Source organism: Lagopus muta, chromosome 1 (genome assembly GCF_023343835.1).
Source record: "Lagopus muta isolate bLagMut1 chromosome 1, bLagMut1 primary, whole genome shotgun sequence".
NCBI lineage: Eukaryota > Metazoa > Chordata > Aves > Galliformes > Phasianidae > Lagopus > Lagopus muta.
In genome coordinates, this window is record NC_064433.1 from 34,880,795 (window position 1) to 34,902,037 (window position 21,243).

At 44.3% G+C, this 21,243-nt stretch overlaps 2 protein-coding genes across 2 annotated transcripts; both read left to right on the plus strand.

The window, feature by feature from the left end:
* Positions 1–549: 549 nt before the first annotated feature.
* LYZ (lysozyme) lies at positions 550–4,804 on the plus strand. The gene is made up of 4 exons (XM_048953314.1): positions 550–1,188; positions 2,439–2,600; positions 4,470–4,548; positions 4,632–4,804. The coding sequence occupies exons 1-4, from the start codon at positions 1,053–1,055 to the stop codon at positions 4,696–4,698; spliced, it is 444 nt and encodes a 147-aa protein (XP_048809271.1). The 5' UTR covers positions 550–1,052; the 3' UTR covers positions 4,699–4,804.
* Positions 4,805–4,991: 187 nt separating this feature from the next.
* Positions 4,992–9,094, plus strand: YEATS4 (YEATS domain containing 4). Its single transcript, XM_048933164.1, has 7 exons — positions 4,992–5,115; positions 5,259–5,378; positions 5,453–5,519; positions 5,597–5,691; positions 6,333–6,425; positions 6,507–6,594; positions 7,416–9,094. Exons 1-7 carry the CDS (start codon positions 5,065–5,067, stop codon positions 7,583–7,585), a joined length of 684 nt encoding a protein of 227 aa, XP_048789121.1. The 5' UTR covers positions 4,992–5,064; the 3' UTR covers positions 7,586–9,094.
* Positions 9,095–21,243: the final 12,149 nt, after the last annotated feature.

Sequence of the window (21,243 nt, forward strand, 5' to 3'; positions counted from 1 at the left end):
TTGATTCCCCTCGTTTTTATAATCCCCTTTAAAAAATGGAAGGCTGCAATGAGGTCTCCTCGCAGTCTTCTCCAGGCTGAACAAGCCCAGCTCCCTCAGCTTGTCATTATAGGAGAGGTGCTCCAGCCCCCTGATCACCTTTGTGGCCCTCCTCTGGACCCTCTCCAACATTTCTCCATCTTTCCTGTACTGGGGAACCCCAGGCCTGGATGCAGTACTCCAGATGGGGCTCAAAAGGGCAGAGTAAAGAAGGACAATCACCTTCCTCACCCTGCTGGCCACCCCTCTTCTGATGGAGCTCAGGATATCATTGGCTTTCTGAGCTGCAACTTCTCCTTATTAGTTCCACTATCAAAACAGGAACAATACAACAGGTGCCGATGGCTAGAGCAGAGAGTTTTTCACACTTCTTCATTTCAGTAGATCTCAGATTTCAGTAGATTTCAGTAGAAGAGGAATGTTGAAGTTGTGCCTTCTGCATGTGCTCCTTCCTCCCCAAATACTCCTGCCTGATGCCTTACCCCACCTGCCGCCAAATGGCTCCACAGCCCCCTGCACCCAGAGCCCTGATGAACCCAGAACTGCTTCAGACACTGTGTAATAGCACAGCATGGCCAAGTTGCACCTGCTAATGCACAAATGATGTGTCGCATCCTTCAGCACTTGAGAAGAAAAGCCAAATTTGCATCGTCAGGGAATGGTTTAGTAATTCTGCCAATTAAAACCTGTTTATTTACTATGGCTACTTTTATTATGTTGTTACTAGTGGTATGTTGATGATGAACACTGGCTATGCAGTAAAATCAAGACTGTAGATATTGCAACAGACAATAAAATTCCTCTGTTGCTTAGCTAACGTGGTACTTCCCACATTGTATAAGAAATTTGGCAAGTTTAGAGTGATGTTTTAAGTGTTGGGAAATTTCTATATACTCAAGAGGGTGTTTCTGACAACTGTAGAACAGAGAAATCAAAAGGGGGTGGGAGGAATTTAAAAGAAGAGACAGGTGCAAGAGAGCCTGCAGTCCCACTGTGTGTACGACACTGGCAACATGAGGTCTTTGCTAATCTTGGTGCTTTGCTTCCTGCCCCTGGCTGCTCTGGGGAAAGTCTATGGACGATGTGAGCTGGCAGCAGCTATGAAGCGTCTGGGACTTGATAACTATCGGGGATACAGCCTGGGAAACTGTAAGTCTGTACTCTTATGATTTCCAGGGAGCACACGGGATGGGAATTTCCATTTAACAAGCTTCTTTAAAGTGAGCAGGTCTGCATGATGTTGGAATTTAGATATTAAGAAGCCATCGGTTTAGTCCATCTCTGCTTGCACAGACTGCAGGTATTTTCTACAGATTTTCCCTTTATGCTCCTTTCCCTATGATTCTTCCTCAGCTGAACAGAGATGCTGTCATCAGAAAGGTTTCCCAGAAGCAGCCTGCCCCGTTCTACCCCCTCAGATCCTACGTGCTCTGGTTTTACTTGCTTCAGTTCCTTCCTCTGCAGATGTTCCCAAGGCTGTGGAGCAAGCAGGAGCAGAGTGCGGAGCCATGCTGGGCAGAGACACTGGTGTCAGGCTGGCTTGGTGGGGATTGCTACAAGGAGTAGTGGGGGAGAAGGGATGCTGTGCATGCTGATGTGGGAAGGTCAGTCAGAAAGAAAGTGGGCTGAGAGGGGATCCTAGAGTCAAGGAGTGAGGGGCCACTTGAAAGCTTCTTTCCTCTGGTGGGCACTGACAACAGATTATTGTTAAACCAATTTCCTTTGAAGGGAAGCATGCATGCATTCTGTTCCCAGATCTGGAGAGCAATCCATCATGTTCACAGCTGAAACGTGAATCGCTGTCCCCATCCCTCCTCCTTCCTGCTGCCCTGACACGGATGCAGCAGCACATAAATAGGACAAAATGAGGCCATCATAAGCCACGTAAAGTACAAGCAGCTGAAAAAGCCTCATTAAGGTGAGCAGGTATTGATGCAGAAAGAACACGGGGTGTGCCTGGCAGCAGGAGCAATGCAAGCAGCTTTGTTCGGACGCATCTGCACTGCTTGCCAAAAGCACCACCTGTGAGACGTGCTGGGGCTGCCCAAAGCTTCCAAGAGTGGTAGGAGCTGCGCTGCAGAGCACAGCCTGCCCGCCAGCATCCTGAGGCATGATTTGTGTGTCTGTATATAGGGAGGGAGGAACGCACAAAAGCATGCTGGAATTTATTTTTAGGAGTAGAAATCCTGTGCCAGGTTTACTAAGAACATTTTGAAGTTCAGGCATGTTGCATGTGTTTTTCACACCTGGTTGGATTGGAAAAACGGTGTGCTCTGGACGCAGTCATCTTTCAGTTAAGAGAAGAGATGGATTGTGTACCTTCATACATAAGTCAGATAGAGGTTTAAAATAATAATCTCGGAGGGTTGTTTTTTTTCTTTTGAATGGAACTTTGACAGGGGTGTGTGCCGCAAAATTCGAGAGTAACTTCAACACACATGCTACAAACCATAACACGGATGGGAGTACCGACTACGGAATCCTACAGATCAACAGCCGCTGGTGGTGCAATGACGGCAGGACCCCAGGCTCCAGGAACCTGTGCAATATCCCATGCTCAGGTGAGCTCAGTTTCTCAAGGCAACAGATGCCCTTCCATAATCCATGTGCTAGTAGATGAGCAAAGGTGGGTTACAACCCCATCTTCAGAACAAAGCAGAACAAAATTCAAACTCACTCTTCTCATTTTCGAAAAGGAGATCTGCACTGTAGCCATGCACACATGAGAGGAAAAAGTTTCTTAATGGCAGGAACTGTGTTTCCCTGTCTACCCATCTGAATGTTTCTAGAGAAAAGAGGTTTCAGAGAAGCCATTTATTGATTAGCAGTGGCACTAACCTCTGGAAATTTTTCTTTGAAGGTAGTAAGAGCTTGACCCTTGCAAGATATTGCCCAAAATGCCACTTCCCCATCCCACTAGTGAAGGGGAGGAGAGGTGAACAGATTTGCAAATCCCCCCTAGTTAGATAAAGGTGAAGTGACACTCGAGGTCTGTACATACAAAGGAAAAAGCATCATTTTTAATAGGAGACTCCTATGAAACAATCATCCTACATGCGTTGGCCCTCCCACAATTATTTCTATCTAAGTACCATCCATGTGGGATGCATGTGCAACGGCAGGTGTAGGGAGGAAAACATTTTGATCGTGTACTGTGTTTTGTTCATCTGTACAGCCAAACAAATAATGCATCCCTGTAACGCCAACTCATTTTGACAAGGACAAGGAATGCCTACACATGTAGCTAGGACCAACACATTCGAGGGAAAATAATCTGCAGGCAGAGTGAAAACGGGACAGCAGCAGAGGTCAGGGTAACCATACTGTAACTGCAAGCTTTCTCATCAGCCTGTGTCCAACACAGCACAGGGCTTACGCTGCCAGCTAATTTGTGATGCTTGTTCACCCCCAAAATGGCCATGTTCACACGGAAAGCAAAATAGAAAAGACTAAAATCTTTCTTTCTCACATCCTTTTAGTTAGGATTTCAGTTTTGTTTAAAGTGTGGGTGTTTAGAACAGTGCAATAACCCTTTTGTCTTTCTAGAGCACAGCTGAATGGATGGTTATCTGCCAAGAAAGCCAACTAACAGTGCAGTTAGGTACCATTGGCAAAACAGTTTGGTTGCAGATTAACCATAAAATGATGGCAGAAAGTTGTTTGTTGTCACACTAGTAGCCGCATGCTATATTCTAACTCTATCTTCCAAAGACAAATGCATGAAATAGAGCTTCATCTTGCAGCCTGGATTATTCTGCATTGTTTGTGGCTTTGCTTCACTGGGTTTACTCTGCCTGCATTCTGATAGCTGGAAGTCGCTAGAGGAAAATTCTTTGGTTTTCTTTGGAACTTAGAAACAGAGAAACTGCCACACACCTGAAGGCTTTGCTATTTACCCAGAGAGCAGTGAGGTGCTGGCACAGGCTGCCCAGAGAGGTTGTGGATGTCCCTTCCCTGGAGGTGTTCAAGGCCAGGTTGGATGGGGTCCCTGGCAGCCTGGTCCGGTATTAAATGAGGAGGCTGGTGGCCCTGCCTGTGACAGTGGGGCTGGATAACCGTGAGGTCTCTTCTAACCCAGGCACTGTCCGATTCTGTGATCCCTTACCAAAGACTGCACAGCAGACATCCCAGAGATGAGTAAGGATCTCTGTGCAGTCAGGCCTTAGAATGGGGATCTGGAAGCCCAGGGTGGCTGCACGCTGCTCCCAGGTTCCCTTTCCCCAGGTCGTGGTGCATCTCTCGCTCTTCTCCCCCACGCTGCCTGTCCCTGCGTGCTGCACACACTGGCGCCGCTCTGCCGCCTGTTTCAGCAGACACCGTGCGGGCCCACGGGAGCGGGGAGCAAAGTGCTCAACGCCAACACGCTGATGGCCTGAAGACGGTTAAAAATAAAATCATGAAATGCCGCCTTTTCCGCTTCCCTTCTTAAGCACTGCTGAGCTCGGACATAACGGCGAGCGTGAACTGCGCGAAAAAGATCGTCAGCGATGGAAACGGCATGAACGCGTGGTAGGTGGCGGGGGGTTCCGGGGAGAGGAGCCAACAGCGCCGACGGCAGCGCCGTCCCTCACCGCTCCTCTCCCTCCACTCAGGGTCGCCTGGCGCAACCGCTGCAAGGGCACCGACGTCCACGCGTGGATCAGAGGCTGCCGCCTGTGAGGAGCCGCCGCGCCCAGCCCGCCCGCCGCACGGCCGACCGCTTTGCTAGCGCGACGATCCCCGCTTGGCAGTTTTAAACGCGTTCCTCATTAAAGCCACCATCCGCAAACGGCTTCCCGTCGCTCCGCGCCTCTTTCCGCTGTCTGGGCGCCACTCGCGGCGCGGGCGGGGCGGGGCGGGGGCCGGGCGGGAGCTCGCGGCCAACCGGCGGCCAACAGGCGCCCCGTGACGGCGCCGCCCCGCCCCCGTGACGCGACGCGGGCGCCGGGGCCGCGGGGCTGAGCGCTGCGCTGCGGCGGGGCCGGGCCGGGCCGGGGCGGGAGCTGAGCGCGGCGCGGCTGCGGGCGGCGCCCCCTCCGGTGCAATATGTTCAAGAGAATGGCTGAGTTCGGGCCTGACTCCGGGGGCAGGGTGAAGGTGCGGCGCGGGCGGAGGGACGGGGCGGGCGCGGGGCTCGTCCGGCGGGTGCCGGGGCCTCTGCCGGCCCGCCCGGCTCGGGCTGCTGCGGCGCTTACAGGCGCGCTTCTCGCCGCTGCCGCTTCTCTTCTCTCCCGCGCAAGGGCGTCACCATCGTGAAGCCGGTAGTGTACGGGAACGTGGCGCGGTACTTCGGGAAGAAGAGGGAGGAGGACGGGCACACGCATCAGTGGACGGTTTACGTGAAGCCCTACAGGAACGAGGTAGGGCCCGAAGCGTCCGTGCCGTCGGCGCCGTGCCCGGGTGCGCGGTGGGGCTGAGCGAGCTTCTCTCCTAGGACATGTCCGCCTACGTGAAAAAAATCCAGTTCAAGCTGCACGAGAGCTACGGGAATCCTCTCCGAGGTGGGTGTTGTGTCGGGGCGTTTGCTCCCCTCGGTCCCGCTGAGGCTCATCGCCCTCGTCTCTGTTTCGCGCTGCAGTCGTTACCAAACCGCCGTACGAGATCACCGAAACGGGCTGGGGCGAATTTGAAATCATCATCAAGATATTTTTCATTGACCCAAACGAGCGACCTGTGAGTACGCTGAGCTTCTGATAGTGCTTCTGCCATTCTGGCGGCCCGGTGCTGGGCTGCTTTGTACGGCCGGTCACAGCCCGCCAGCCACGGAGCTGGTAGAGCTCACTTTTCTAGGAGACGTGCTCTGTCTTCATTCAGAGGGTGCCTGTGTTTGCCGGTTTCTGTGCTGCACTGCAGGCTGAGGCTTCTGGGACGGCTTTGGCTGCACCTGGCTTCTCTGGTGCTTAGCAGTACAGGAACACATCGCACCGCACCTAAACTACAGCAATGATAAGGCTGTGGAAATCACTCTCAAACTGATTTATTGGCAAAATGGCTCTAAACTAAATCATCTTCTCTGTTTGGAAATGCTTTAAAGAAGGTCTTTGTGGGTTCTTGTGCATCTATCCTCAAGCACTTGCCCAGACAGTATAAAGGCATCAAGCTGCATTTATAGCAGGCATGTTTAATAATGAATATTGAATTTAAGTAACTCTGCTGATGTTGTATGATGTTTATTTTTGTATTCCTAAAAGCATTTAAAATCTTATACATTATACAGTTGTTTAGTAAGAACATCTGCTACTGTTTTGTATCTAGGGGATGGTTGGTGTTTCCCTATGGTTGTCAAGCTGATAAAGCTCTGTCTTTGTATCTAGGTAACCCTGTATCACTTGCTGAAGCTTTTTCAGTCTGACACCAATGCGATCCTGGGAAAGAAAACTGTAGTTTCTGAATTCTATGATGAAATGGTATGAAAATTTTAACGTAAACCAAGCCTGACTTTATTTAGAAAAGTATTAATGGGGCTGTGTACTTTGGTCCTTCCTTAGATATTTCAAGATCCTACTGCCATGATGCAGCAACTGTTAACAACGTCCCGTCAGCTGACACTTGGTGCTTACAAGCATGAAACAGAGTGTAAGTGCAAAATGAGAATACCTTCACCAACTGTCGGTTACTATTAATGTTTTCTGCAGGATGTGATCATACAGTGAGTTTGGCTGCATGAATTTTGAATAGCTTGGTGTTAGCGGTGACAGCATGATCACAGAATCACAGAATGACCTGGGTTGGAAGGGATCTCAAGGATCGTGAATCTCCAACCCCCCACCACAGGCAGGGCCACCAACCTCCACATTTGATGCTAGACCAGGCTGCCCACGGTCCCATCCAACCTGGCCTTGAACACCTCCAGGGATGGGGCATGATTGATGCCTGGCTTATCATATTTGGGATAGTTTGGTTGATTCTATGAAGGTGTGAAGTGCAAGCAAAAATTATCCTCACTGAATTGCACTGTCCAAAAGTATGATATGTGTGGGATCTGGAGGGATCCACGACTGAGGGGAGATTTGATCACTATCACCCGTTTCTTTTGCTGCAACCAGTTGAGATTTTTTTTCACCTAATCTTTAATTTTTGGGGTTTTGTTGTTTTTTTGTTTGTTTGTTTGTTTGTTTTTCTTTGTTTTTTACTCTGGCAAATGCCACTGTGAATTACACTGTTTCAACCAAGAAAATGATAGACTGAATGAGGTCATCAAGCAAACTTTTCTTCTTCTGCTATTCCATTTTTTTTCCAGTTACCATTTTTACTAACATTGCTGAGTCTGTAAGGCTAAAAGTAATTGTTTTGTATTTTTTTCAGGACATGTGCTTTCCAAATTACTGCCACATGTATAAAGAAAAGTCGAAATTTTAAAGATAATTCATATTTCTTTTTCTTTATTGCCATCACAGTTGCAGATCTTGAAGTAAAAACCAGGGAAAAGCTGGAAGCTGCCAAAAAGAAAACCAGTTTTGAAATTGCTGAGCTTAAAGAAAGGTTAAAAGCAAGTCGTGAAACCATCAACTGTTTAAAGAGTGAAATCAGAAAACTTGAAGAGGATGATCAGTCTAAAGATATGTGATGAGTGTTGGTAAGGAGCCTGTAATGAGGATGAAAGGACTTCAGTCGTGGAGTTGTATGCGTTCTCTCCAATTCTGTAATGGAGACTGTATGAATTTCATTTGCAAATCACTGCAGTGTGTGGCAACTGACTGTTGATAAATGGGAGAAAACAAGAATTAATGTATCCTCATTTTATAGTTAAAATCTCTGGGTATGTACTGGTTTATTTCAAGGAGAAGGAATCGAAGAGAGGGAGGCCAGATTGCTGCTTGTACTGACTGCATTTGAGTGGTGTAGGAACATTCTGCACATGGTCCTGTGTTAGTTTACAGAACACCACTGTTTACTGTTTTTGTTTTGTTTTTTACTTTTTCTACTGCAACGTTAAGGTTTTAGAAGTTGAAAATAAAACACGCAGGTTTTTAAATACTTTTTTGTCTCTATCCAGTTCGGGCTTCAAGTATCATTGTTAATAACAAGTCCTGATTTAAGTCAGAGGTTGAAATGTAATGGTATCCAAGATGCTTAAGTTTGCTATCAAAAAAAAAAAAACTTCATAAAATCAAAAAATAGCATTTTTAATAACTTCTTTATCAACAGATAAGAGTTTCTAGCCCTGCATCTGCTTTCACTTATATAGTTGATGCCTTTATATTTTGTGTGTTTGGATGCAGGAATAGATTCCTGCTCTGTTTTGTGGATATTCTATTTAACACTCGTACTCTGCTGTGTTTAGCCTTTGAAAAAACCATGAGTCCAAAAGCCATGAAAAAAATCAGTGCCTGATCTTTGGCTTGTAAATCTCCCTCTTCTTTTGTAGCCTGATAGAGATGGCAGACCCTCGGGTTTATAAAGGCTTGGGCATCTTTGCTGCTTTGAGATTCTGTGTTGCAGTTACCTCTGGCAGAGAGGAGAAAAACCCCACAGACCTCATCCCCTTCTTCTATAGAAAGCAATATTGTTAATGCTTTGAGAACAAAGCACTGGTTTGAAACAATTGATAATTAGCATTTAACATGGCTTGGTAAAGATTCAGAGCTGAAATAGTTGTGACAGTGTGAACTCAGTATGGAGACTTCATTAAGAAAAACAGCTGTTAAAATTGGGCACGTTTCATCGAAGAGGATGGGGCAGCTTGCACAAGTGCTGCCCACACAAATCCCTCCTGGTGCTGCAGACCAATTTTTCTGGCATTCTGACTGCCATTGCTGCTGATCACAGAGAGCAATTGTTTTTATCAGCCACAAGCAATTTGCTTATATTGTTTTCCAAGCAGTGTAGGTAAGTATAAATGCATTGGCTCCGTAGCACTTTGAGTATACTTATTAAGAACATAAATGAAAGACAAATTTGCTTTGCTTGGGTGCATAGGACACTTCTAATTGCAACCTGCTTTTTGTTAGAGGCTGTCTTCTGAGGCTAGAACTGACTTTGACAAGTTGAGAAACTGGCAACTGAGCTATTGCTATTGAAGGATCCTTGTTAACAAAGTTAATTGTCTTTCAAGGTTCGGTTTATTCATTAAATTTGCTTTTAAGCAGTAGCTGAAGAAGAATGTGCTGTCTCCCAAACACCAGGTGGCAGCTCTGTGCAAAGTGATCTCTGGTCTCACCAGTCTTTTAATTGCTGGGATTCTGGCGCCTCTGGGAGGGCTCAGGCCGAGTTCATTGGGTTAAACAACGTGTCCTGCTTTCTGTAGACGTGACCGGTTTCTCTCAGTTTATGAGCAGTTTATGAAACTGTTCAACAGCAAATCACACGCACTGAGGGAGGAAACAAATACAAGTGCAACTGTTTGCAGGCTTTGTTCGTTTAGTAAAGGAGTCAGGTTTTAAAATTAAAAATCTGCCTGCTTCTGTTTTTTTTAATTTTTTATTTTATTTTATTTTGTTTTATTTTATTTTATTTTATTTTATTTTATTTTATTTTATTTTATTTTATTTTATTTTATTTGTTTGGGGTTCTTTTTAGTGCTTAATCTTTCTTTGCCAGGGCTGTGTAACAATGGGAATGAAAAAGAACGTGCCAGGCAATCTCCTGGCTTGCATACTTTAGCAGGCTCAGAACTGCTGGTCTTTCCACAAGTATTATTTTTAAAACTTAATTTCAATAGTAGACTTCTACCACTACTCATTGCTTAGTGAACGTTTAACTTACAAGTGTGTTGGAAGTTTTGATATTCCTGAATGGAGTAGGGAAGGACAGACTAACTATGAGAAAAGTACATTATGAGAATCAGGATGATGAAAAGTATAGAAACACTGAGAAATTCTTGTTTTACATCCATCTTGTTGTAACTAATTGGGATTTGTTTAAACATTCACTTATGCAACATTCGTAGTATTTCCATTTAAAAGCAGTAAAAGATAAATCGTGAAATCGTGATTTTCAGATGGAACACTGCCTTCCTATGCACCTGACCAACTTCCAGAGGAAAAACCTCTTGAAAGCCGAGAGATTAAGCCACCAAAAGAACTCATTTGCATTGGAATATGTAGTATTTGTCCTCTTCCTCCCGGGTAATTAGTATACTTTATAGGGTGCTTATATGTTAAATGAGTGGCTGGCACTCTTTATTCTCACAGCTGCGGGGAATTCTGTCCTTTAGGACAGAAACAATTGTAATCTGTTCTACTGGTGACTGCTTTGTCAGTACTTCCACCTGAAGAGATTCTTCAACGTCTAGTTCTGCAATATTTGGCAAATCTCACATTTTATTTCATACTCTATTCATGCCTTTGCTTATTAAAGCATTAATCCGGGTAATTTTTGTTTTAATCACTGTCCTGATCTGAGTGATGACTGTGTCCCACCTAAAGCTCAATTCAGGTCCTAAACCTCTTCAACTCACTGTAGCCAACATGAAGAATCTTCAAAAGTTCGGTTTGAAGGACTTCTGGCTAACTGTAGATGTTACTTCCTAGCTTCTGCACGGAAGGCTGTGTAGTAGTTAGAGCATTCAACCTCTAAACTAGAGAAGATTTTTCCTGAGGAAGACTGAATCTTCATTCCATGCTTTGTACAACATGAGGTCAAGATGGCATTCTCCATCACTGCTGTTCACCTTAGCATGGAGAGTCGGATCTGCATGAGGTCTCTGGAATGGGACAGGCAACAGGCAAAGGAAAACCAAAATGTAATGCAGTGATTAGAGCACTGGAAACAACAAAAGAAGTATTCTTTTTAGAGCTGAAATTGTCACTATCTGTACTGGGCGGGTATCCTTAGAAGAGATTTAGAGCCTCAGTAAATGAATATGTTACCAGCCAGGAGTGGCAGCGTTAGGTAAAGGCTACTGTTGCCCTGGTCACTCTAGGACCATAGAACATAGAATCTTTTGAGTTGGAAGGGAATCTTAAAGGTGGCTTAGGTCAACTCACGTGCAATGAACAGGGATGGCTACAGCTAGATCAGGTTGCTTAGAGCCTCATTCAGTCTAACCTTAGATATCTCCTGGGATATCTCCACCACTCTCTGGGCAACCTGATCCAGTACCTTGCTACCCTTATTGTAAAAAAAATCATCTTCCTTATATCCAGTATAAATCTCTCCTCTGTTAGTTGAAACCATTTCCCCTTGTTCTGTCGTAACAGACCTTGCTAAAGAGTCTGTCCCCTTCCTTCTCATAGTCCTCTTTTAGATATTGTAAAGCTGCTATCATGTCTCTCCAGAGCCTTCTATTCTCCAGGCTGAACAGCCCCAGCTCTCTCAGCCTGCCCTCATGACAGAGGTGTTCCATCCCTTGGATCATTTTTGTGGCCCTCCTCTGGACATGCTCCTACAGGTCCGCATCTCTCCTGTACTCCGTATCTGAATGCAGTACTCCAGGTGAGGTCTCACCAACAGAGAACAGAGGAGCAGGATTACCTTCCTTGACCTGCTGGCCATGCTAGTTTTGATACAGCCCAGGATAAGGTTGGCTTTCTGGGCTACAAGGGCACATTGTTGGCTCATGTCCAGTTGCCATACCCCCAGGTCCTTTCCAGCAGGGCTGTTCTCCATCCTTACGTCCCCCAGCTTGTACTGATGGGGGGGTTACCACTACCCAGGCACCAAACCTTGCACATGGAGTTGTTGAACCGCATGAGGTTCTCTTAGGCCCACTGCTGGAGCCTGTCTGGATCCCTCTGGATGGTATCCTGTCCCTCAGGCATGTCAACTGCACCACACAGCTTGGTTTCATTCACAGATGTGCTGATTGAGGTGTGCACTCAATCCCACTGTCAATGTCATTGATGAAGATGTTGAAGAGCTCTGGTCCCAGTACCTACTCCTGAAGGGCGCCACTTGTCACTGGTCTCCATCCAGACACTGAGCCATTGACAGGCATGCTGTGGGCAATGTAAGCAGAGTGCAGAATAGCTCTGCTGTACAGCCGACTACCAGGCCTCAGGCAGCAGTCTGCTCCTGGGACAGCAATTGATGCTCTGAGTATCTCATTACTGCTCTGTCTGCCAGTCCTGCTTCCTGCTAGACTCATTCTACAGTATTTTGCAGACGAGGATCCACTTGTAATCTCAAAGAGTTAATGTGATCTACCTGTATTAATTAAATTGTGTTTCAGGTTCTGCTTACTTTTTATTAACAAACAAGCAAGGAATCCTAGTTGTGCATTTGCAGAGGATAAAGAAGATTTCTAAGGCTGTGAATTCTTTCTAGTGTTGTTTTTGGTTTTGTTTCATCAAGGATAAAGGCGGGTTACTGTAAAGATGATTAAAATGCTTTGTATGCATTTGTGTTGCGTTTTTTTGGAACAGATTGACACAGTGTGTGCATTTTAAAAATGGAGAAGCAGTAAAAGCTTTCATGGCCTTATTGTCTAAAAAGTGAAATTTAATTAAAGTTTGTTTGTAGTCTAATCTGATCCCATGCGGTACTGAGTGCTAACGGCGTCCTGCTTGTGCATTTGGAGCTGGAAATGCTTCATACTTCACTAAGACAATCTGACTTCCAGTTTGTGAAGTGGGTTTCAGTCAGACCTCTGGGGGATGGAGGTAATAAATCAATAAATGGAGATGCTACATTTCCAGTTGAAAGGCCACTTATTTTGGTAATGTTTTATATGTCATGGTAGGCAGACTTTACAGCACTCCTTTATAAGAATTAAGCTCAAGCTCTCAGAAGCCTGGTAGCCACCTATGTATAAGTTTAAAGAAACATTTTTTTTTCCACACTTCCCACTCAGCCATTGCTGCTGTATGCCCTCACATCGACTTTGCATTTTCTTGCAGTGTATTTTGTACATTTGCCCAAATAGCTGTCCTTTGGAAGTTCCTCCTCCCTCCCCATTTTTGTGCTACAGCTCCTTTATCACACTTGTCAAACAGTAAAAAACAAAGACCTGTAAGACAAAAAGAGCTTGGTTTTGTTGCTGCTGTTGATCTCAGAGTTTTATCTGACAGTATAGTCTGCTAGCTTCAACATTACCTGAATCCTGAGATGGTTTGTGCAACAAATCCGAATACATTTTGTAGTCATCTAACACTTGTACATAACCAAGATCTGTGCTTGGTTGGTAGCCATTATACCTGTGTTACCCTGTGCAAAAAATGTCCAAACAAACCCAAACCCTGAGGCTGAACCTTTATTGAAGTGGCTCTGATACAAAAACAAAATTCACGAGTTTATGTTTTTTTCTTTTTAGTAACAGTAAATCATTGTTATATCACTGTGTCAGACACTAACTTGCCATCATTACCACTTCGGTTGGAATTTCTGCCTTAAAAAATACCACCAACAAATAAATCAACTCAGTTACTTGGTGCACTGTGATCTCTTTGCTATCCCACAGTCGTTCAGTTTCCCAAGGACTGCCTGCAGCTCACTCCTGTTGGGCCAAAATTGCATCCAAACTAACTTCAGTGAAGAGATTTAGTAATTGTGGAGCAGAACTGGATTTGAAACAACATTCTCATGATCAAAGATTCTAAGAAGCTTTTGTAGTAATTGGAGAATAACAGCTATATAAAATGTGTTTGCTTCTCATATTTAAATTAAGCATAAAGATAAAATGCATGAGTGCCTTATTAAATGAACTTACAGATATTGCATCTGATAAGATCAAAGCAATTGAGTGGGATTTTAATTTAGGCATTTGACTGACTTTGTCTTTAAAAAAAAGTTTTTGAAGTAATGCTGGCTTTGTTCCATAATATCTGAAAGGTTTGCTCAGTTGTGGATTGCTCCACTGGGAACAATTCCCTCCTCTACTGCTGTATTATTATTTATGTAGCACCCTGAGAATACTGCATGGTGCACGTGCAAAGCATGCAGGCATGGTGCCAGGCCTGGAGACTGCAAGCAAAATGGTCAGTAGAAGATGGGTGGTGTAATAAATTGCAGAGCTGTACTTGAGCTGTAAGTGGTGTCCTTCAGCTCTAAGGTTATTGCCTTCACTTGCTTTGATCTGAAGAAGCATTTAGTGCAGTTGAAATCCTTCTGGGGCAACGGAGTATGAGGGATCCGGGGCTGTTCAGCCTGGGGAAGAGAAGGCTCTGGGGAGACCTGAGGGTGGCCTGTCAGTATCTAAAAAGGAGCTATAAGAAAGAAGAGAGCAGACTCTTTGGCAGTCTGCTGCGATAGAACAAGGGGAAATGGTTTCAGACAAACACAGGGGAGATGTAGATTGGATATAAGGAAGCAGTTTTTAACAAAAGGGTGGTGAGGCACTGGACCACATTGCCCAGAGAGGTGGTGGATGCCCCGTCCACGGAGGTATTCAAAGACAGGTTGGGGAGGCTCTGAGCAACCTGATGTAGCCATAGGTTCCTGCTCATTGCAGGGGAATTGACTAAATGAACTTTGAAGGTCCCTTCCAACTCAAACAACTCTATGATTCTATGATTCTAACTCAGCCTGTTTGGAGTGGCTAAGTGATGTGACTGACTGTTGTGCTATGGGTTTCATTACCTTTAAAAAAGCTTTTTAAAAAACAGTATTCCTGGAAGACTCGGGAATGAAGATTGTCTTTCTGTTTTTAAGAAAGGAAGCTAGACTTTAGCCCAAATTCTCTGACAATCTCCCATTTGTATCAAAATGGATTTGAGCTGGGAAGATGGAGAAGACATGCATTTGTTTGGTACAGAAGCAAATCACCCTTGGGAAGAAAATGTCAGAGCAGAAGGTCTAAGCACCTCATTTCATTTTGGCAAATTAATCCCACATCAACCAATTCTGAATGTAGAACAAATAAACCCAAACACTTCAGGTTGTCACACAGAGGTTTGTACTGACAAATGGATCTTAAATAGGATGAGGATACGCCACCTGCCCTGAGTGCTGACACGAGCAACTCCTTGAACCAACTAGGGGAGGGATGATGGTATGACAGAGAAGGAAAAACCACCACATATCACTGCAGGCCACAGTTACCAGCCTTGTTTGTTCTGCCACAAGAGAGTTCAAACATTCTTAACAGTGGAATGAACTTCCCCAAAGAGTCAAAGTCTCATGAACTTTAACTTTTTTCACTTCAGCTGGAAGATCTATTTCTTTAGGGCTCTTTAATTTAAAAGCAAGTCATTTTTTTCATGCCTTGTTAAAACAAAAGCTGTTCTGTCATCCTTTTCTCCTCCTGCTATGAGGCAGTATGGATGAACAAACAGAAGGGTCGAGTTTCCCCCTGTAGCAGCTAGCTGCTCCCACCTGAGCCAGGCCAATCTGAGAAGAATTCCATGGTCTCCATCCTCCAGGCTCTTCTGCAGACATCTTTCTATGTGAGAGAATGAGAGTGGTATATACTTTGATTCCGTTCTTGATTTGGCTTAAAATCTATGTTGTTATAAGTAATTGAAGGGAAATATAATTATTTTTGCTAAAATAATTATTACTTGAAATACTATTAAATTAACAAGTCTACTTTTATTTCCCATGTTTCAAGCAATTATGTAGTTTGCTTATACCAGCTTCATGTGCAAATTATGGCAGTTCTAAAGCTGAAAAATAATACAGTAATTGAAAATGAGACACTGCACAAACACCTTTACACCCTATTACCAATAATTCTGCTTTTCCGTACTTCGTCCACTCTTGTGCTGTGCCTCCTCTGAGGGAACATGCCCAGTGTTATCCTACTGGGGCTGGAGCAGTTGCTCTCATCAGCCCGCTGCCTTCACGTAGCAGTTTCTGCCCACATTGGTTCGAAGGTTCTCTCTTTCTTGAAGGAGCCTTACACTCCTTACACAGCGTGGATAAATAAAGACATTGCTATTTTTCTTCTCTTAGGACATCAGGCTCTGATCAGCAGTCTGGCAGTGGTTTCAGAAATGGAGTTCTCCCTTGAGCAGGGTGGGACCCTTCAGCTGAAGGCCTGCTGGGATCCTCCACAGTGCTCCTGGCCTTCTGCCTCTCTCAATCCCAGCGCTTGGCTCTCTACTCAATTCAAGTTGTGCTTACAGAATATGTGGGATGAAGGAGGGCAAAGCCTGGAGCACCAGTACTCAGAACTGTTGATCTTGCACTTTCTCTGACCACTGCTTTCACTAACAAATTATGATGAAGAGGCAGGAAAGGAGAATAACCCTGCCAGGGTGAGCTCAGATTCCCTCTGCATGTTTATTGCTGAGCAGGCAGAGCTGTTTGGGAAGGCAGAAGGAGAGTGCGTTTCGCTGGTTTTCAACCTGGTAATTTGACTTCTTTGGAGAAGATTTTATTTCTTGCATTTCTTCTGCAGGCAAACTGCACAACAGCGGTGTAGGGCCAAGTTACTTCAATATTTACATCGAGGTTAACTCAAACAAATGTATATAGCTGTTACCCAGGTAGGAAAAGTACTGGATGGAAACAAACACAATTGGATCTGATTTTGCTGCATCTCAGACATGTTAATGATCTCTGAGCATGAAAAAAATACAGCAGACCCAGAACCTGGAATGATTAACCCATCCATACATGAAAAACATCAGAAAGGTGCTCTAGGGAGTCCTATAAAAAACACTCTAATTCTGGAAGCTGATGGCAAAATGCACACCAGAACAGCTGTGATAAGAAGATATCAGTTTACCAGTTTTCTTTTCTCTCTGCTGCAGATCCTCTGTGTTGCCATTCTATAGCAGAGAACTTCTGCAAGTGCAATGGTTTTCCTGGACTAGCAACCACAGCAGGACACACTCTCCAAGTATGCAGACCCAAGGAAAAAAAAGAAAGTGTTATTTTTAACATTTTCTCTCTTATAATTACCATTCGTAACTTACAGCTTATGCTGTGTAAAGACTGAGAAAGCCAATGATTGATTTAAATCTGCCTTAATTTTTTTTTTACCAAAGGCAAAAACTCCACACACCAGTGCTTAATCATACTTTGCATCATGTACAAGCATGCAGCTTGCCATACAAATTCCATAAGGTGCTTAATCTGCTATTGCAAAAATACTTATTTGCATACAATCACACCCTACTGTGGTTTTAAATGTTTTCTGAGAATACATTTTAAGCCTATTATCTTAACCTCACTGCCTTTCTACCCACATATAGACTAGCAGACATGCAAACCCTTCAGCTTAATTGCAGGCAGACCTGAATAAAAATTAAAGTGCATTTGTTCTTTAAAACTACAGAGCTCGGCTTCTTCCATGACTGTTGCATGTGAACACACTGAGTTCAGCTGCAGAGCTGTAGCATGGTCTGCATCTTACACAGAAAATTTCTTGTTAGAGGGGAAAGCAGTGATGGGCAGTTTGGAGTATTTCTGTTGTAGGAATTGTTTGTTCATGCCATGCAGGCCAGTTGCTGAGCATAAACAGTCACAAAGAGCACAGGGCTATCTTATCACCTGAAAATCTTAACCAAAATACTAACAAGCACTGACCCTAGTTAGGGAAATGAAGATGAAGAGCATCTTTTTGCACGCCTTCTTGATCCATAAGTGGAAAATATGTGCTCACACAACTGCATTATGTGCCATGGCAGCACATGCTATGCCCTTCCCCCATCACTTGTGTTTAACTAACAATACACCAAGGTGCCTTGTCCCCACTATGTTCTTGCGCTCTATATGGATCAGTTATCCTAGAACAAAAATATTCTCCTTCTATCATGAACATATTGTATGGAGTCATGTACACACAGCTGCTCAAAGCAGGGCTGGGCAGCAGGGCAGGCTGCTCAGGACTACGTCCAGCCAAGCTTGGAATGTCTGCCAGGATAGCAGCTGTGCCACTCTGGGCAGCTCCTTCCAGTACTTGACTATCTTCATAGTAAAAGTTAAAGAAAATTTAAAAAAACCCCAACAACTCCATATATTAGCAGTATTTCCCTTGCCTTGTTACATTTGCCAGCTGCCAACTGTGTCTAATCCTTTCTTTGAAGCAATGATAGTTTTAGCCTTTATGTTCTGGAAGCAGAGATCTGTACTCAAATTCTGAAGCATCTGCAAAAGACACTGCCTTCTGTTGCTCTAAACCAGTTGTCTGTTATTTCCTATTACCACTTGCTAGAAGTTTATGACAGCTCCCTACCTTCTCTCCACAATTCAGTCACTTTCCTCCAATCACCCAGCAATTGATCACTTGGTCTTCCTCAATCTGAAAAGTTCCAGTGCTGGTAATTATGTCTTATACAGAAACCAATGTCTACGCTGTATTCACCTTCCTCCTGACATGGGAAAACCAAGTTTATGCTGCTTTCTAACTGTGGCCATACGACTGATCCCCACAGAAATATCACAACACTTTTTGCTCCAGTCAGTCTTCCCTTTCAAATAATTCCTGATATTTTTCTTACTTGGAGCTGGCAATGAAGTTTCCAAAGAACCGCCTACAGAGACACTTAAGAACTCCTTCCTCTGCAATAATATCACTTGCAGAACTATGCACTCATAATTAAGATTGGCTTTACCCATACATATCTCTTTACATTTATGGAGACTGAATTTCAGCCCCTAGTTTAACGCTCAGGCTCAGCAGGATGGGATCTTTCCAAAGCTCTTTGCCATCAGCTTTATATTCCTCTACTGTACAGGATTTTGCATCAGCAGCAAACCGTGCTTCTTCCTTACTCGCTCTCCTTCCAAGACCATTTTGAACATGCCAACCAGTGCAGGTCCCAGCATGAATCCTTGTGGGAGTCTGATTGTAACTTTCCTGCAGTGTAAAAAATGACTATTTATTGCTTCCCATTAACCCTCCTCCTTCAGCTAGTTACCGATTCACAAGACAGCCCTCCCTCTGAACCTACGACTGCCAACTTTCTTTAGCAGCATTGGCGTGGAACTGTGCCAAAAGCTCTTTTGAAATCACTTTATCACCCTGGTTTATCAGTTTGTTCATTTTGTCAAAGGACTTCATAATGACAAAGCTTTTTCTATCTACAAAAAATGATGTTGATTTTTCCATGGTCTGACGTACTTGTCTATATGCCAAAGCCTCACCCCAGCTCCCTGTCACCGATCTGCTTGTTTGACCTGAGACAAGACTACATCACTAAGAGGTCTCCAATACTGAAAGTGAACATTTATGATCCTTAAACACTCACCCAGCTGCTTTCCAGCCATGAGGTGCTTACATTCCATGAATTCTCATTTCAGTGACTTCAGTATGTACTTCCCAGCAACCCAGTCCTTCTCCTAAGGGTCTGACAAAATCAGTCACAACAGAATAATGTCAGTGGGTAGGTTTAAGGAAGCAGTAGTAACTGTATGATGGTTATAGGTGAAGGAAAATAGGAATTTATATTTTCACAGGTAGAGGTTGAAACCAAACCCAGGTAGCCTACGTTTTGGGTTTTCTAATATCGAACTATAGGAAAAGGAAGGTTTCTCCTATCCCTCAAATTCATGTCTTGTATAAAGATATACAAGTATACAAGCACCGAATGTGCTGGAGTGAACTCCACCATGCAGCTCTTTGCAACTGTTTTACTTTTGAGGGTATCAAGAGAGACACTGTAAATGTTGCAGCTGTTCTTACCACTCTACTCTGCATTGAAACACCTCCCTTATAGTGGAATTGGTAAAATGGACCATTTGTCAGCATCTTCACCATGAATTTGCAGTGTGATCCTAACCCAGAGTTCCCAAATTCCCACTGTAGCAACTAGGGCAAACACACACAGTCCCTCTGCCAATTTTCCAGCAGCAGTCACAATACTTGCTTATGGGATGCAGCAGAGCATTATATTCCAAGATTCCTAGGCACTAAATCCAAGCACTGTGCCTGCAGTCACACAAATGCCATCAATCTCTCGCAGGGAGAAGCTTCTTGTTTGGATCCCATGTGATCCCACTCCTCCAGCTGCCTCCACCACACACCATCTGCGAAACCTGGATTGAGAACCATCAACTCCACCAAGCAGCATGATTTTTTAATGATCAGTGCCACAACACTGAGCTATGCAACACCAGGACTCCCACACACCTAGCCAATGCTCCCCTGTAAGTAACATGCAGCTATAACTCTTCCTCTGGAAGACAGAATGAGGAAATAATCCCACTAATGCTAATGACATATCAACTAATACAATGACAAATGCCCTAAGAATACCGAAGTAGTTACTCACTGAATGAATAAATAAATAAGGCAAAGGGCACATGCTGCATGCAGAGATTTAAAATAACCAGCTGCCTTTTCCTGTGAGAGGCATCCATGCCGTGTCCTGCTTGAGGAAGCTTTCCAAACTACAAGAATTGAGCATGATTACACATAATTAATTCCTTCTACTTTGTACTCACAAGGGAGTCCATTTGCAGTTGCACAAGTTGCCTAATATTTAAAAATCTGACACTGTGTTGATGCTTTTCAAACACTGTTTTGTACAAACTTCACAGTTAAATGTGCACAGCTCTGAGGCCCCGAAACTCTGCAACAACAGGGGGTGAATGAAGGGCATAGCATCTGTCTTCACATGGAATTTCCTTGCTTTCATCTGACAATATCTGTTCTCAAATGTTATTGCGATGTAGTGTAGCTTTTTTTTCTTTGAATTAGGTTTACATCCCACTTGGTTATCATGGGCTAGTTGGAAACGGCCCGTGAAACACTCTGCAGTCAGCACATTGGTGCTGCTCCTGGGAAGCAGCCAGAAAGAAGTTACGGGAGCTGCATGTGGCAGCCTTTGTTGGGGGAAGTGAAAACAGTTCAATTCAGTTAAGCAGAACATTCACTTGTGAAGCAAACTGAATTTGTAGAACTCGGGAGGCCCAAGAGGCAGTTTCACTCATAGAATAATGTCTTTGACACTTTCAGTGTTCAAATGGGCAAGGGACTAAGTATCCAGCATCTGAAGGGGTAAAATACACAAAATCTCAGTAAGCTTAGCATAAAATAAGGTCAGAGAAAATACCTGAGTTTAAAATTACACTTTTGCTACTCACTGTAGTATCTGGGATTGTTTGTTCTGGAGAAAGAAGGCTCAAGGGAAACCAGATCACTCTCCACAATGACCCGAAAGGAGTTGTGCCAAGGTGGGGATTGGCCTCTTCTTCCATGTAACAGTGATAGGATGAGTGGAAATGGTCTCCTGTTGTGCCAGGAGAGGTTCAAGTTTGGTACTAGGAAAAATTTCTTCTCCAAAGGAGTGGTGAGGCACTGAACCAGGCTGCCCAGGGAGGTGGTGGAGTCAGCGTCCCTGGAGGTGTTCAAGAAAGGAGCAAACGTGGAACTGAGGAACGTGGTTTAGTGGACGTGGTGGTGCTGGGTTGATGGATGGACTTCATGAGCTTAGTGGTCTTTCCAACTTTAATGAT